Source organism: Phascolarctos cinereus, unplaced genomic scaffold (genome assembly GCF_003287225.1).
Source record: "Phascolarctos cinereus isolate Bilbo 61053 unplaced genomic scaffold, phaCin_HiC Scaffold_726;HRSCAF=1367, whole genome shotgun sequence".
NCBI classification, from domain to species: Eukaryota; Metazoa; Chordata; class Mammalia; order Diprotodontia; family Phascolarctidae; genus Phascolarctos; species Phascolarctos cinereus.
The window spans coordinates 317,262,061-317,279,088 of NW_027556098.1; the positions used below are offsets into that span (position 1 = coordinate 317,262,061).

Sequence of the window (17,028 nt, forward strand, 5' to 3'; positions counted from 1 at the left end):
CAAGCTCTTCCATCATTGTCATTTGTCTTCCCAGTTTTTGTATGATTTTGTTATGTGATTTTGAGGAGTTTTCCGTGAGTTCTCTCTGGGCTTGAGGCCACTTCCTGTTTTTCTTTGGGGCTTTGCCCATAGGTGTTTTGACATTGTTGTCCTCTTCTGAGTTTATGTCTTCATCTTCCCCGTCACCATAATAACTTTCTGTGGTCAGGTTATTTGTTGTTGTTGTTGTTGTTTTTTGCTCATCTTTTTTTGACCTTTTTCTTTTCTTTTAAATCTGAGCTCTGCTCCCAGGATGGAAGGGGCACTGTCTCAGGCTTCTCGTGCTAGTGGCTACAGGCCCTGGCTGTCATGTCTGGTGCTGTGCTGAGGGAGTGACTGGCGCTGCTGGAGGCCTTATGGGTCTGGAAGCTTACCTGGTGCTGAGACAGGGTCTTAGTGCTGGTGTGTGGTGTGTGCTGAGACTGGTGGGATATTTGTGTGTTTCTCTGAGGTTATACTGAAGCACATGGTAGTCTGGCTTCCGGAGGCTTCCTGTTTGCTGGGGCTACGCTGAAGCACATAGTATTTCTCAGGTGGCCTGCCTGGTTCCCCTGGCTGTGCTAAGACACCGGGTATGGGGGTGGTAACTGATGTTGGCGTTTGCCTGCTCTGCCTCACTAGGACTCTCAGAATCTCCCACTGGTTTGCTGAGGTGAGATTTGCTGCTAGCTTACTGAGATCCTTGCTGTTCTGGACTGTGCTCCCCTTTTACATGAGTGAGACAGACCTTTCTTGGTGATCTTCCAAAGTTTCTTGGTCTAAAAGGTTGTTTCATCCCATCTTTTTACTGGTTCTGCTGTTCTAGGATTTGTTTTGGGGCTCTATTTTATGTTTGTTTGGAGGTGAATATGGGAGAGTTACAGGGGTTTACTGCATACACTGCTATCTTGGTTCCCATGGTTGTGGTTTTTAGAGAGTAAAATGTCTTATATTACATCTCTTTGATCTGACATTGTGTTTGATGTGTGATAGCTTGCAGTTTTTCCTATTTTTTAGTCTTCTGACTTTGTTAGAAAAATTTCATGTTGTGTCCTGGACTTATTAACTTTTGTTTAGTACTTTCTAATTTTCAGGGAATCTGCCATTTTAATAAGGCTTTTAAATTTTTTTTTTTTAATTTTCGGTTCGAAATTCTCCTTCTCCTATCCACTGAGAAGACAGCAAGCAATATGATATTGGGTAAAGTTTAAAAAAAAAACCCTGAATCCCTTTGTACTAAACTGATTTTTCCTTCCAAATCTTTCCTCTAGAACTTTAATTTCTTTTACAGTTCTTTCCTCTGGAGTTATAATTTAATTTATAATATCATTTTTAGTCATGCTTCATTTCTTTCAGGAATTCTTGATGACTTTGTGATCAATATGTGTTGTTTTTTTTTTTTAAAGTTTTGCTTATAGATGTCATGGAGTTATTCTAGTCTTCTAGATTTGTATTTGGGCATCCCTGGCTCTGTAATCACTCATTATCAGTATTGTCTTTTTTTTTATTTATTCTTCCCAAATTACTTCCTGAATTATAATTTTTTGTTAGAGCTAGACTGAATATTTTCAGAGGTTATGTTGAGGCCTGATTTGACCATGATTGGTATTATCTGGGGCCCTGTTCTTGCTTTTTCTGGTTGCCTTGTGCTATGTACTTCAGAGCTTTCAGGGGTAACTCAAATCAGGAAGCTGCAAACTTTCAGCGTCCCCTAACCAGTTTGTTAGGGCATGGTCTGGTTGTTGTCCATTTGGTCTGAATTTTTGAGTTTCTCTCCCTAGTTTGGCTCTGGGCAACACAGCTACCCACTTGCCCTAGTTGGAGCTTTAGCAGATAATTGCTCAGTATAGCCTGTCAGCTAGGTTGAAGGCTCTGCAAGTGGTCCACACCTCCTGTAATGGTTATTCAGAGGCAGACCCCAGCCCAGGGGTGTGTGTGTTGAATCTGTGATCCTGCTTTGATGTCAGTGAAAAAGCTGCAGGTTCTTCTCTGTTTTAGCTATAGGTCTCCGTCTCATTCTTTGCTGGAAGGCTCTGAAACTCTGCTCAGGTATCAGATTGACCCTGCTGTGTGCTTGCTCCTTGCCTCTGTAAAGAAGCTGAAGGTCTGCCTTTTGTCCACCCTGGATCCAAGACCCTGCTCTGGGATATGAGCAATATAGTTGCCGTTCCTGTTCTGTGCTTTCTGCCTCCTTACGCATTTGTAGGCCCTAACCTACGAGTGGAGAACCCATGGTCTTGAGGGTGCAGATTCCCCACCCCTGCCATAACTTCTGTCTGCATTCTGGTAGACTGTGTGGGCCTTTCTGCTAGATCTCCTTACTGGGGCCTGCAGGACTCTTGCTGTCTCCTGTGCTGACCTTGCCAGGAAAAGTGACCCATTGTGATTGCTCCTCATATTTCACGATCACCACTTGCTATGATACTTTTCCACAGCCTTTGTTAGAGCAGTTGTGGGAGAGACTTGACCTTTGGTTCCTCTTTCTCTGCCATCTTTGTTGTTCTTCCTACTTTTCTACTGTCATCCTCCACACATAGAGATGGTCAGACTCTGGATTTCACTGTTACCTGTAAGTGTCATACTCCATTAATCAAAAAGTTTGAAGTTCTTCTCTCTGAATGTAATCTCTTATCTGTCCATCTCTCTGTGCTTTACTCTCCTAATTAGATTCTTCATTCCTCCATCCATTAATTCTCAGGCCATTTGCCCTTTTCTGACTTCATTTCTCTCCTTTCCCAATCTTACTCCTGTAGCTATCCAATTCAACTCTACACTGTCTTCTACTGTCTTTTGCCCTTCTTATCCTGTTACTACTTATCCCTTGTAAACACCAACCAGGGATCACTCTCAGTCTGCCTCTTGATACTGTTCATGTGCTGCCAAATAGAAATGGAAGAAATCATACACAAATGTGCTGAGAACACTGCATATTGATGCTTTCTGGCCTGAACCATGCCCTCACTGCAGCAAGGCAATCCTTTTACTCCTCTCTAATGTTTAGAGTCACTATCTCAGTCCTGTGAGAATCTATTCTAAACCTTCTCTCCTCATACATCCTGCACCTCCCTGTGTGCCATCATCTCAGCTGAGGACCTCTCTTCTTATTTACTAAGAAAATGGAGACTATTTCACACGAATTCCATCTTCTGCCTTTCTCTTTATTTTAAAACCCTTTGACATCATCTGCATTTCTCTTCTTTCCTCCAGTCTCTGATCAGGTGATCTTTGCCAAGCCAGCTCCTCTTCATGAATCTTTGGTACCATCTCCCTTTGTCTTCTCTAGCAGATTGCTCTTATTCATCTCCCACCTCTCAATCTTCAATTTCTTCCTATCCACCAATTTTTTCCCCCTCTTTTCTTCGAACATGGCTTTCCCCCTTACTCCCAAAGAGCTTCACTGGACCCTAACATCACTTCTGTACAGCTTTTGTCATACATCTATCTTCTCTTTTTTCTCAGCCACTCTCCTAGAGGAGGTAGAACTAACCACCCCCTCTCCCTCCCTCTTTCTTTATCTCTTTTTGAAGTCTTCTTTCCTTTCACTTTTTCTCATTCATCTATCAACCCTTCGTAGTATAGCTTCTGATCTCATCATTCAGTTGAAATTCCTCTCTTCAAATTACCAATGATCTCTCTCTCTCTCTCTCTCTCTCTCTCTCGTCTAGGCAGTGGGGTTAAGTGACTTGCCCAGAGTCACACAGCTAGTAAGTGTTATGTGTCTGAGGCCGGATTTGAACTCAGGACCTCATGAATCCAGGGCCGGTGCTCTATCCACTGTGCACCTAGCTGCCCCACAATGATCTCTTCATTGCTAAGTCTGATAGTCTTTTCTCAGTTCTCATCCTCCTTGATCTTTCAGCTGTATTTGGCATTGTTGACCAGTCTCCTCCTGAATACTCTTACCTCTCTGGGTTTTGTGATTATGCTTTCTCCTGGTGGTTTTCCTACCCGTGTGACTCTTCTTAATCATTCTTATTTGTTGGCTCAGAATCTATATCATGACCCTCTAATTCTAGGTGTTCCCTAAGACTCTGTTATAGGCCCTCTTCTTTTTATATGACCTCATTAGCTCCCATAACTTTAATCTCTATGAATATGATTTATATGTATTCAATTCAGTAGACATTTATTAAGCACCTAGCATGTTCCAGGTACTGTACTAAGCACTGGGGATACAAAAAGAGGCAAAAGACAGTCCTTATCCTCATGGAACTTACAGTCTAATGGAAGAGTTTACAGTGTAATGGATATATGTAACTATATATGTATGTATCTGTATGTATACCTATCCATATACATAGCCCAATTCTGTTCCCCAAGCTTCTGTCCCATAGTAGCAACTGCCTGTGAAATATTTCAAGCTGGAATTCCCAGAGATAAGTGAAATTCAATAAGACCAAAGCAGAATTCATTATCTTCTCCTGAATCAAATATGCTTCTCTTCTAAACTTCCCTAGTTCTTCTAAAGGCAGCACTGTTCTTCAAGTCTCCCAGGTTTGTAATCTCAGCATTGTCTTTGATTCATCACTCTCCACACTTCCACGTATACATTCAGTTGCCAAATCTTGTCATTTCTAACTCTACAGCGTCTCTTAAATCCATCTCCTTCTCTTTACTCATAGTCATTAATCCAGGCCCCTTTCACCTCTCCCATACACTATTATAATGGTTTCTCCATAGCCTCCAAGGTAATTTCCCTGCCTCAAGTCTTCCTCTGCTCTGATCCATCCTTCAAGCAGCAGACAAAGTGATTTTCCTTTAAGGACTAATCTGACCATGCTATACACCTACCCAGTGAAGATCCAGTGGCTTTTAGTTGCCCCTAGGATAAAATCTTAAATTCTTGTTTAGTTTTTAAAACCATTCATAACTAGCCCTGTTATATTTTCTCTAGTCTCATTATGTAACTTCCCTTCTCATATTTTACAAGACCAAACTGGCCTTCTGTCTGTCACACATAGCCGTCTATCTTCTGTCTCTTTTCCTTTGCCCTTGGCTGCCTCCATACCTGGAATGCACTCCCTCTTCACCTCTACCTTAAACAATCCCTTATTTTCTCAGTAAGCAGCTTAAGCACCATCTTTTAGATGACTTTGCTATTGTCATGCGAGACATGTCATCGAAGATTGTATAAGGCAATGATTTGTTCTCCTGAGTGCATTGCTTTTTTTGTTGTTAGGGCTAGGGGCTGGTTCTGTGATTTCATTGATGTTGGCAGTATTTGATAAAGAATTTCCTCTGCCAGTGCAAGGCAGCACTTCTCCTGAAACTTGCAGTTTTAGAAAATTGCCAAGAGCACTGAGAGGTTATGAGATGTTCAGGATCACACGGCGAGTATATAACCTAGTGAATCTAGGTTTCCCCTTTTCCAAAGCCAGTTGTCTATATACTGTGCTGTGCTGCCTCTTTTGTAATTAATAAACATTAGGCATAATAAGATCTTGTGTTCTTTACATTGTTTAGTCAGCTGTGTGATGTAGATGTGGTCCAGTGTTAAATACCATTTGCAAAAGCCTATTTGTCCTTTTTTAGTAACCTCCTTAAGAATGCCTTCTAGTAACCTCATTGATTATGACTGCAATTCATTTATAAATGGTATTCGTGCAATATTTTTTTATAGAGATGAGAGAATAGACCTATAGGTCATTAGTTGTTAATATTGTTTTAGTCACTTTTTTTTTTATATTAGAAGTTTGAGATCTTTCCATGCCTTTGGGGTCCTCTCCTCCTGTGGTTGCCTTGTATGTTGTTCCCTCAATGCTCTCCTGATTGTATTGCTGCCAGCAAAATTTCCTCTTTATATAGGTGATTCAATCTGGCTACTTTTCCTATCTTTTCTTCTCTTTAGTACCATTTCTACTTTGTAAGTACTTCTGGAATTGTGATATTGGGGTCCAGGTATGATGGTTCCAGTGTTCTTTTTGGAGAAAATTTGTCGTGGTAGTTCTTAAAAATTTATTCTATTTTTCTTATTTTTGTAGTCCTTTTTCTGTCTCAATCCTTAAATGACCTTGGGATAACTTTGTTTATCTTGGCAGGCTTTCCAAAGATGTTTTATTATGAATTGTGAGGTTTCCCAAATAATCCTATTTGTGGATAACATTGATTTCATCAACCCCCAAGACATTTCAGATCTTCCTGGAAAAAAATTGTAATCATTCAGTGGGAGTTTGTCATGTCTGTCCACACCAGAAAGACCAAATGGATGAAGAATGCTTTTAACATTCATCCAAATGGATACTCTGTAGAGCTTATCTAACAGTCTATGTATCTAAGGCAGATTATACAGACAGTGAGGTGGGCCTAAAGTTGAAAAAGGAGGAGAGTGAACTAGCTTGCTTTCAGAAAATTGCAAAGCACTTTTACTGACCCTCAAGCTTCCCTTAATAGCACAGGCCCAACTTTTCAATAAAATTTTTTTTGACTTTGTTGCTGTATGGCAGAGAGGGCAGTGGAAAGGTAAAGTGAGAAGGCTGTGTCGTATAACCAGTGAGGAACTCTGAAGAATAGGAATAAAGGATGCAGTCAGTATGACAGAAAGAAAATGGACTGGTTATATGGCAGAAGCGATATGGATGGCTAGAGTGTTTCCGTGATCTTCCTTAAATGTTGGGAGAACTTGAGGAAGGCCTCTAACATACTATTTGGAACTCCTGTGGTGAATTCTAGGTGGCCATAATGAGATTCACATAGGATGGGTAAGTATGGATGGGTTGTGATCTTCATTACTAGGAGGAAATCCTGAATCCATGAGATCATGGATCCAGTTGAATAAATTTATGTAAGTACAGTAGAATGTGAACTCTGTTTCTCATGGATTAGGGATTGTCTCATTTTTGTATTTGTATTCCCAGTACATAGCACAATGTCTGGCACATAATAGGTGCCTAATAAATGCTTACTGATTTGAAGCAGATTAGAAGGAAGCAAGGGAGTGGGGCTGGGGGAAAACTAGAGTCAGCACTAGAAGTAGGAAAGGTAACCAGATCACTGGGGTGTAACCTGTTTAGGGAGGAATAATATGATGAAATACCTTTTAATGTTAGCTTTATAAGTGCACATATTTTAAAATACTAACCTTTGAAACCATCAGCAACACCCATAAATTTTGTTTTTGTTTTTCATGTTCTTGAGTTGTTTCAGTCATGTGTGCTCTGGGGTTTTCTTGTCAAAGATACTGGAGTAGTTTGCCATTTTCTTCTCCAGTTTGTTCTTCTTAGCTATCATTTTTTTAGAGCTAGGGGTTGGACTTATGATTTTGTTGGTGTAGGGATGAAGAAATGCCCTCTATCAATATAGATCAGCAATTGTCATTCTTTTGCCAGAATAATATTTCATTAGGTACACATGCCAGTTTTTTCAGTCATTACACAGTCATTGAACACATGGATTCTTTTTTTTTTTTAAATGATCACAGTGTTGCCATGAATATTCTTGTCTGGATTGGTCTCTCCACAGTATATTGTCCTAGCAGCAGGATGATTTGATCAAAGGATACAGTGGTAGTTATGTAGGTTTTACTCTAGGTATGTTTTTAATGCCTGAGAATTCTGTTCTCCTTAGCATAGCAAATGTCATGTATTTTATGATTTTTCATGTTTCATGTGAAGACTTTGAGCCTCCATTGGACAATGCACAGGAGGCATAATTTTCACTTCTTGCCTCGGGTAGTCATGTGCCTTAGCCTGACTCTGGGAAATGTTGCTTTAAGTAGACTTTGATAGCAGTTTAAAAAAAAATGTTTGAGAGGTGGTGGATTCAAGATATAGAATGAGACATGTTTTGGATGTGGCTAATTTGTAAATTTGCTTGGCTTGATTTTGTCATTCTTTTTCTTCTTGCCTTTCCCCTTCCCTCTCCTTTTGTTTTCCATCTCTTCCTCCTCCTTCTAAATGGAAAAAAAAAATGAATAAAATGGAATTGATGTCTGACTGGAATGAAACAGATGTAATACAACCTGAAAAAAGCCTAGTTGTGAGGGCCCTCTAGGGATATTTGTAAGGTTATTTATGCTTATGTACATAGTTCATTAGCCATTGAAACTATTATAGCTTAGTAGAATAATGAATATTACAATTATGAATGAAAAAGTTAAAGATCATGCAGTAGCCTTGGAAATGATATATCCCCTCATTTTACATGGGAATAAACCGGAGCTTAGAAAAGTAAAGTGGCTAGCCTAGGATAACACAGTGGTAAAGCTGATATTCAAACCTGTTTTTCTTTCCATTATACCACAGTTGTTCGTAATGTTGACTCTGCAACCAAAAACAGGTTAAATTGTGTTTAACATTCTTTATTAAGGCAGATATATATTTTGTTAGAGTCATCATGGAATATTAGAAAGTATACTATATATAGGGACTCAAGAAACCCAGGTTTGAGTTCTTGTTCCACCATTTCATTCATTCAGTAAACATCTGTTAAACCCCCACTGTGTGTCAGGGGCTGTGTTAAATGCTGGGGATTCAAAAAGAGGCAAAAGATAGTTCCTATCCTCAAGGAGCATATAATCTAATCCGGGAGACACCATGCAAACAAATATATACAAAGCAAGCTACATACAGGATAAATAGGGCATAATTAAAAGAAAGAAAATACTGGAATTAAGAGGGGTTGGAGAAGACTTCTAGTAAAAGAAGGGATTTTAATTGGGACTTAAAGGAAGCCAGGGTGGTCAGTAGGCAGAGTGGAGGAAGGAGAGTGTTTTAGGCATGAGGGACAGCTAGAGAAAATGCACAGAGCCAAGAGAGTATAACCTTGGGCAAGTGATTTATCTTTCAGTCTCTTTTTCCTTTATCTGTAACATGGGACTGATAATTGTTATTTGACATGTCTCACAGTGCTTTTTTTTTACATTTTTATTTAAAGTTTTAACTTTAACATTTAAACATTTAAAGTTTTAACATTTTTATTTAAAGTTTTGAGTTGCATATTCTATCTTTCCTCCCCCTTCCCCGAGATGGTAAGCAATCAGATGTTGGTTATGCATGTGCAGTTATGTAAAACATTTACATATTTGTCATTTTGTACAAGAAAACTCAAATAAAAGAAACAATATAGGAACGAAAGTGAAAAATAACATACTTCAGTCTGTATTCAAACCACATTAGTTCTTTCTCTGGAGGCAAATAGATAGTATGCTTCATCATCAGTCCTTTGGGATTGTCTCAGATCATTGTATTGCTGAGAATAGCTAAGTCATTCACAGTTCTTTATCAAACAATATTACTGTTATTGTGTACAATATTATCCTGGTTCCGTTCACTTCACTATGCTTCAGTTCATGTATGTCTTTGCAGGTTTTTCTGAAATCATCTTGCTTGTCGTTTCTTAGAGCTATTATTTTTAGAAAGGTTTTTCTTAAATACATTTTATAAGAAAAAAGTTTTAGTAATTTTAAAAGGGTAGGTTTTAGTTGCCTGGAAAATTTACTTCCTGGAAGCATTTCATTCCCTGATGATTATAGCTACATGAGGTGTCGTATGTTTTTGATGATGTTTTTTATGAATAGTGTTGTAAAATCTCTTGGGTGTTAATTGGAATATCTTATTATTTCATTTAGTGACTTGTTAATGTATTCCAAAGACTGTTCAGTTTTTAAAGTGACAGTATTTTGTAGCTTGACTGAAATAATTATAAAGAAGTTATCTTTTACTTTTATGCTTCCCCCCCTCCCCCATCAATAGAATCCAACCTGGAGGAGTCTTGATTTTGGAATAATGCCTGACCATCTTGACACATCAGTATCCTGTTTTGTGGTAAGGATCTGGGGTGGAAAGAAGGACCTCTGTCAGCTGCTGATTGAGTGGAAAGTCTCTCTGGATGGACTAAAATACGTGGGTCAGCAGGTAATTTTTGGATTGATGTTTACACATAGTTCTAATTACTCTGTTAGCTTGTCTGCTGCATTGCCACTGACTGCATGCTGTCAGTCAGCAATCATTTATTGAGCTACCGTGTTTCAGATAATGTGGTAGGCATTGAGGATATGAGTACAAAGAATGAAACAATTCCTACTTGTAGTGAGCTTACATTCTAATAGAGGAGAAAATATACATATGAGTTTATATTGCATAAATATAAAATGAATAAATACAGATATATGAATAGGTCTCTCTTGTTGTATTATCTTCTCTATGCTGACAGTGATCCTTCTGAAGCTGAGTCGTGGGCCGTCTTATCTTTTTTTCTATACTTTCTTCCTTGATGAGATCATTTCTTCCCACCCCATTCATCACCTTTACACAGATGTCTTCTATTTCTGTTCGTTTAGCTCTAAGCCAGGACTCCAGTTTTGCATCTCCAACTGCCTGATTACTATCTTCACATTGGTGTCCCACTGATACCTCATAGTGAAACTCATTTATCTTCTCCTTTAAACCTGCCCTTCACCTACACTTACCTATTTTTGTGGAGTGTACAATTATCATCCCAATTTCTGAGGTTCATAACCTCAAATTCATCTTTGATTCTTCTTTCTCCTTCAACTTCTGTATCTAATCAGTTGCCAGATCTAGTCAGTTGTACCTCCACAATATCTCATCTGTCTCTTCCTTTATAGATTCTTTGGTTGGTTTATCATCCATTTCCTGCCCCTTAATGGTATATGTACCACAGTGCTCTGTCCTAAGCTCTTCTCTTTACACTGTAACTTAGTAACCTCATCAGCTCTCATGTGCTTTATTATCTATGTGCAAGTGACTCTCACTTATTATATTCAGTCTAGTCTCTCCTGAGCATCAGTGTCACATCTTACAAGAGCCTATTAGTTGTTTCAAACTGGATGTACCATGGTCACCTAAAACTTAATGTGTCCAACAGAAGTGTTTCTATTTTTTCCCCAAACTCACTTCTCTGCCAAACCTCTCTGTTTCTGTTGAGGGTACCACCATCCTTCTAGTCTTCCAGGTTGGTAACTCTGATGATACCTTCAACTCTTTACATATTCAGTCATTTCCTAAAAAAAAAATGGTACTTGAGTTCCATTTTAAAGGAAGGGAAGGACTCTAAAGCAGAGATAAGGAGGGAATGCATTCCAGGCATGGAGGGGCAACCAGTGCAAAATCATGGTGACAAGAGATGTAGTGTCATCTTTGAGAAACAGAGGAAAAGCCAGTTTCTCTGATTGCAGGGTATGAGTCCAGGATGATGCCAGCATTATGAACCTGAAATATTGGAAAAATGTTGGTACCTTTGGCAGAAAGTTTGAAAGAGGGAAGGATTTGGAGAGAAAGATAGTGAATGAGTTGGATTTTGGACATATTAAGTTTAAGATGGCTACATACAGGATGTCCAGTTTTAAATGTCTAATAAGTAATTGATGATATGGGCATAAAGCTCAGAGGAGACACTGGGGCTGGATAGATAGCTCTTGGAGTCATTTGCATAGAGGTGATAGTAAAACCCATGGGAAATGATGTATTACCAAAAAAGAGTATAAAGGGAGAAGAGAAGAAGACCCAGGACAGAAATCTGGGGCACATCCATTATTGGGAGGTATAATATGGATGAGGAGCCAGCAAAGGTGACTGAGAAGGAGTGGTCAGACAGTTAAAAGACAACTAGGAGAGAGAGGTGCCACAAAAACTCAGATGGGGAGAGTATCCAGAGGAAAGATTGATCAACAGTGTCAAGTGCAGCAAATAAGATGAGAATGAGGACTGAGAAAAGACCATCAGATTTGAAAGTTAAAACACCATTGATAACTTTAGGGAGAGCAATTTCTGTTGACTGAGGAGATCAGATTGCAAAAGATTGAGGAGTGAGTAAGAGGAGAGGAAGTAAAGGCAGCAAGTATAGACAGTTTTTTTTCAAGGAATTGAATGGAAAAGGAGGAAATATATAGGATGATAGCTTGAGGGATGGTAGAGTCTAGTGAAGTTTTTTTTATCGTTGGGGGAGACTTGGGCATGTTTGAAGCCAGTAGGAAAACTAGTTGATAGGAAGAGGTTAAAGAAGTGAGAGAGAGGATAATTGGGGAAGTTGGCTTCTGGAATAGATGGGAGGAGACGAGATTAAGTGCATGTTAGAGGGATGTCCTAGACAAGGAGAAGGGCCACCACCTCTGTCTGAAATTGGAGAAGGAAAGAGAGGGAGATGATGTCAGAGGGTCTTCAGATGAAGAGCATGGGAGAGTGGAGAGTTCCAGAGGACAAGGTTGTCAACTAAAGTGACTTTCTTTGTTTAAATCACATAATGACCTGGAGCAGTATTCATTAAAAAAAAATGTTATTGGGACCTCTTTTTATTTTTGTTGTCTGTCTGGAAAAAACTTAATAGATATAAGAAGAACTAATTAACCTATTTTAGTATATATCTTTTTTCTTTTAGATTCATGCCCGCAACCAAAATGAAATAATTTTTGGGCTAAATGATGGCTATTATGGAGCTCCATTTGAGCACAAGGTAAGTAGTGCAAACATTACTCTGTATACAAATATGCCTCATTATACAAAATATATGTTTCTGAAAATCTTTCATTTGAATCTCAGGAAATGAATATTATAAAGTGTAAATTGTGTTGTACCCAAAATGTATAGGAGCAGTTAGAGCAATAAGAAATATCTTCAATGAATTTTTTCAGTTAATGGGAAAAGTCTCATTAGCAGCAGTACCTGAAGTATCCACAAGATGGTGCTGTCTCCCCATTTAAAGCAGGTGGGCCTGGAGCATAAGTTGAAACCTACTTAGGTGGTTGAGTTTGTAATGAGGATATTTTGAATTCCCCTTATATTTAAAGCAAGATGATTATCATATTGACGGCAAGAAAATAACTCAGAAGAGGCTTACTTCTATTTTAAAATTAATTTTGCATACACGTAGGCATATTATACTGCTTAGGACGTGTTATAGCAGCTACCGGATCTGCAGATAGTGTCCTGTGTATATGAGAAAGCACCAAATGACAAAAAAAAATTAGGCTGACTTCAGGCATTTATTTAAGAAGTTCAAGCGTATATCCTTGGGCCAGTACAGAGTAATAAATTCCTACCCATATATACAGTATTTATAGTGATAGAGTGCTTTACTCTTGTCTGATCTTTGCAGTGGTACTATGAGGTAAATAGAATAGGGATTTTTACCTTTGTTTTACAGCTGAGGAAACTGAGGCCAAGAGTGGTTAGATGATTTATATTTAATTTTTACAGAGCTGAGAAGCGAATTTGATGACTCTTGGTATTTATATCACTACACACTGACTGATTTCCACATTCATATGTATAAGTAGTATATTCAGAAGTGGGGGTGAAGTGTCCAGGTAGCTTGTATTGTAATAGCAGAGAGAAAGATGTGGTATAGTTTTTGTTTATGTTTCCTGGCACTGCAGCGGGGTGAAAATGAGTTACATCATAAATATAACTCAGGGGTATACGTACTTCAAATTCATTTGTCATTTTTCTTTTTCAAAGTAGAAGAAACAACAAAGACTGGATGAATTCTTGAATTCTGCATGTAATAACTTGATTTGGCTATTATAATGAATACACATACCTGAAAATACCTAAATCCAGGGTGATATTCTGATCCTTAGCCATGTGAGCTATTGTGTCTTAGCTCCACACAAGTGGTGGCTAGAAAGCATTCAGATTCTAACCACCCTACCTGCTTTGTGCAGTCTGGTCATTTCAGAGGACCAGGCTAAAGCTTATGCATTACCCAGAAGCTTGATCCCTGAGTGTAGGTTATGTAACAATCAAAAGATAGACTGTAAGTGCGGTGATAAATGTATACAGCATTCCGAGGGACAAAAGCAGGGCTTTTAGTATATTGGAAGAAATGTGCTGTGCCCATAAGTTTACCAACCAACTGAAGTCCATTAAAATTTCAAAGCAATTTATCCTCAAGATTATGTTTACAAATCATGCCGCTGCCGTGGGGTCTCCAGTCATCTGTTCATATGATCCACCTAGGCAAAAAGATAATCTGGGGAAATGCTATAGTTCCTGTTCATGAGTGGGACAAAACCGTGCTGTCTTTTGTGTAAGAGCACATAGTTATAGTTTTTCCAGATCTTGTAAGATGTAAAGCCAACAGGTCCTATAAAAAGTGAAGTACACCCAGAGCCTTAGTTGAGGCATCATGGCGTAGGCTAAGAACACTGAACTTGGAACTGAAAAACCTGGTTTGTATTCTGTTATTGAATCACTGTGTAATTTTGAGTAAGCGAAGTTCCCTTTCTGCTCTTAGTTTTCTCCTGATTTTTAAAGTGGAGATTGGACTAGATAATCTCTATTTTTAAAAAAATGTTTTGTTCTAATCAGCCAAGATCCACCTTCTTATCTTCCCTCCTCATCCCTTATCCCCCCTGAGAATATAACTACAAACATATAGAGGCAACCAAAACAAATTTCCACATTTGCCATGTCAAAAATATATTTGTTTCATTCTGAATTCTGAATTTTTCACCTATCAGGAGGTGGGTAGCATGTTTCATCATTAGTCCTCTGGAATCCTGGTTGCTCATTACTGATAAGAGTATGCTCATAAGAGTTGAGCAAATCATATTCCATTATATTTGCATAATTTGTTCATCCAGTCTCCAGTTTATGAGCCCTCCCTCAGATTCCCATTCTTTGCCACTTCAAAAAGAGTTATAAGTAGTTTTGTATGTCCTTGGAGTTTGCTTTGCATGAGACTGATCCCTTCCTTAATCTAACTTCTCCCCTTCTAACCTCTTTCCTTCCTATTATCTTGTTGGATGAATTTTTTTTTGGGGGGGGTACCCATCTGTGTCTGTGTCTGTGTGTGTATTCTTCCTTTTTTTTGACAAGTTTAGATGAAAGTGAGATTCAGGTGTCAGCTACTCCTGCTCATCTCTTCCTCTTTGATTGTATTGCTATTTACCTGTCCACTCTGATTATGTGAGGTAATTTTCCCTAAACTTCCTTTCCTTTCTGTCTTCCACCCCCACCCCCTCTTATTCCATTCTTAAGATCATGAAAGCAACAGAATTATTCCCAGGCCTTCTGTAATTGAACTCTTTCTATGAACCCTGAGGATGCTAGGGTTCAGAGGAGACACATGCATCATCTTCCCATATTTGAAAATAAGCAATTTATCCTTGTTTAGTCTCTTTATCATTATTTTTTCATGCTTACCTTTTTATGCTTCTCTTCCCTCCTATCTCTGAACCTTTAAGTTCCTATTTGGCTCTAGTGATTGCATTAGGAATGCTTGGAAATCTTCTATTTCATTAACGGTCCACTCGCGGCGCCCCCTCCCCCCCCACATTATACTCAGTTTTGCTAAGTTATTATATTTGGCTATAAGATTATAATCTTTGCCTTCTGGAATATTGTATTCCAGGATCCTGCTGCTTTGTAGTGGTGACTGCTAAATTGTGTGTGATCCTGACTGTGTCTTCTTAGTACTTGCAGTATTTTTCTTTGACCTGGAAGTTCTGGATTTTGTCTGTGATGTTCCTGGGAGTTTTCATTTTGAGATTTCTATCAGGAGGTAACCAGTGGATTCTTTCTATGTCTACTTTGCCCTTTGGTTCTAAGAGATCTGTGCAGTTTTCTTTTATGACATCTTGAAATAGGATGTTTAGGCTTAGTCTTTTTTTTTTAATGGTCATGGTGTTCAGATAGTCCAATGATTTTTCCATTTTTTTCTCCTTGATCTGTTTTCCAAGTTACTTGTTTTTGCTGTGAGATACTTTACAGGATCTTCCAATTTTTTAGTCTTTTGATTTTGTTTTAATATTTTTATTGCCTTATGGAGTCATTGGCTTCTAATTGATCTGTTCTAATTTTCAAGTAGTTTCTTGCTTGGGCAAAGTTTTATACCTCTTGTGCCAAACTTTAAATTCCCTTTCCAGTTCTTTCTTCCATAGCTATCATTTCTTTTCCAATTTTTTTCCTCAAGCACTCTCATTCCTTTTATAAAACATTTTTTGACTCTCAAAAAACCCAAAACTTTTGCTTATAGATGTTTTGGAGTCATTTTCCTTTGCATTTGTGTCTCTAGCATCCCTAACACCATAATAGCTCATTATGCTGGGGTTCTTTTTGTTTGTTTGTTTGTTGCGTACTCTTCTAGCCTACTTCCTGACTTCATACCTGATGTTAGGGTTAGGCTCTTCCACACTTCTGGAGGGAAGTTCTGGGCTGGTTCTGCTGCTGCTTTCTTGAAGTGTTGAGTGTTGTATTATTCTAGGATCTCAGGGAGAGGCTGGAGACCTGTAAGCTTTCATTGCTTCCAAAGAGATTTGATGCATAGCAAAATCTTATTATTCTCCCCTGGTCTGATATCTGCAAGTTCTTGACCTAAGTTTGGGTCTGAGAAACCGTAAACTCACTGTGACTTTTTCTGGATTTTTCCATCCACATTTAATATGGTGCATTTTGTACGTCTATTTGGAGAAGTAGTGCACAGGAACAGCTGCATTGCTTCTTTCTACTTCACCATCTTGGCTCCTGGACTAGATAATCTCTAAGGAACATCCTAGCTCTGATGATCTGTGACTGTCAGTAAGTAATCATAGTATTGGTCTGCTTTGTAGCATTCAGTTTAATAAATTTGTATTAAATAGCTACTGTCTATAAAGGATTGTAGTCACCTGAAAGAAAAATTTCTTTAGTACATCTGGGAATCCTTTATCTTTTATTTAGTTTGTCCTTATCTATCTTTCCACAAGCATAAATTAGCATTTCATTACTCTATCACCAGATTTGTTATATATTAGATGAATATGAATACCTTCTTTTGATCATTGGATCTGGAAATGTTGAGGGATATTTTTTAACTGAATTGCTTTTTATATTTTATATTTCAATCTCATGAGATAAGAATTATGTTCTTTGCCCCCCAAATATATGGGAAATATATGGGAGTATATTTGTGTATATATCTATATATATCTATATATATCTATATATCATATTTGTCACTATATAAGTGAGGCTCTTAAATAAGGGCACCATACAGCAAATGACATGGGACTTAGGCTTTCCCAGCATTAGCATACAAGCTGTCAGTGTGAGTGAGCAAGCGTGAGAGTATGGG

The 17,028-nt window shown here is 38.4% G+C and overlaps 1 protein-coding gene across 2 annotated transcripts in view; it reads left to right on the forward strand.

The window, feature by feature from the left end:
- The window catches only part of UVRAG (UV radiation resistance associated), a 443,033-nt gene that overhangs the window by 102,072 nt on the left and 323,933 nt on the right, over positions 1–17,028 (forward strand). The window contains exons 4-5 of one of the 2 annotated variants that reach the window (XM_020989535.2): positions 9,708–9,869; positions 12,352–12,426. In XM_020989535.2, the coding sequence (XP_020845194.1) occupies positions 9,708–9,869; positions 12,352–12,426 (237 nt within the window). The remainder of the gene's footprint in view (positions 1–9,707; positions 9,870–12,351; positions 12,427–17,028) is intronic. The other variant, XM_078156924.1, reaches the window with a different exon arrangement.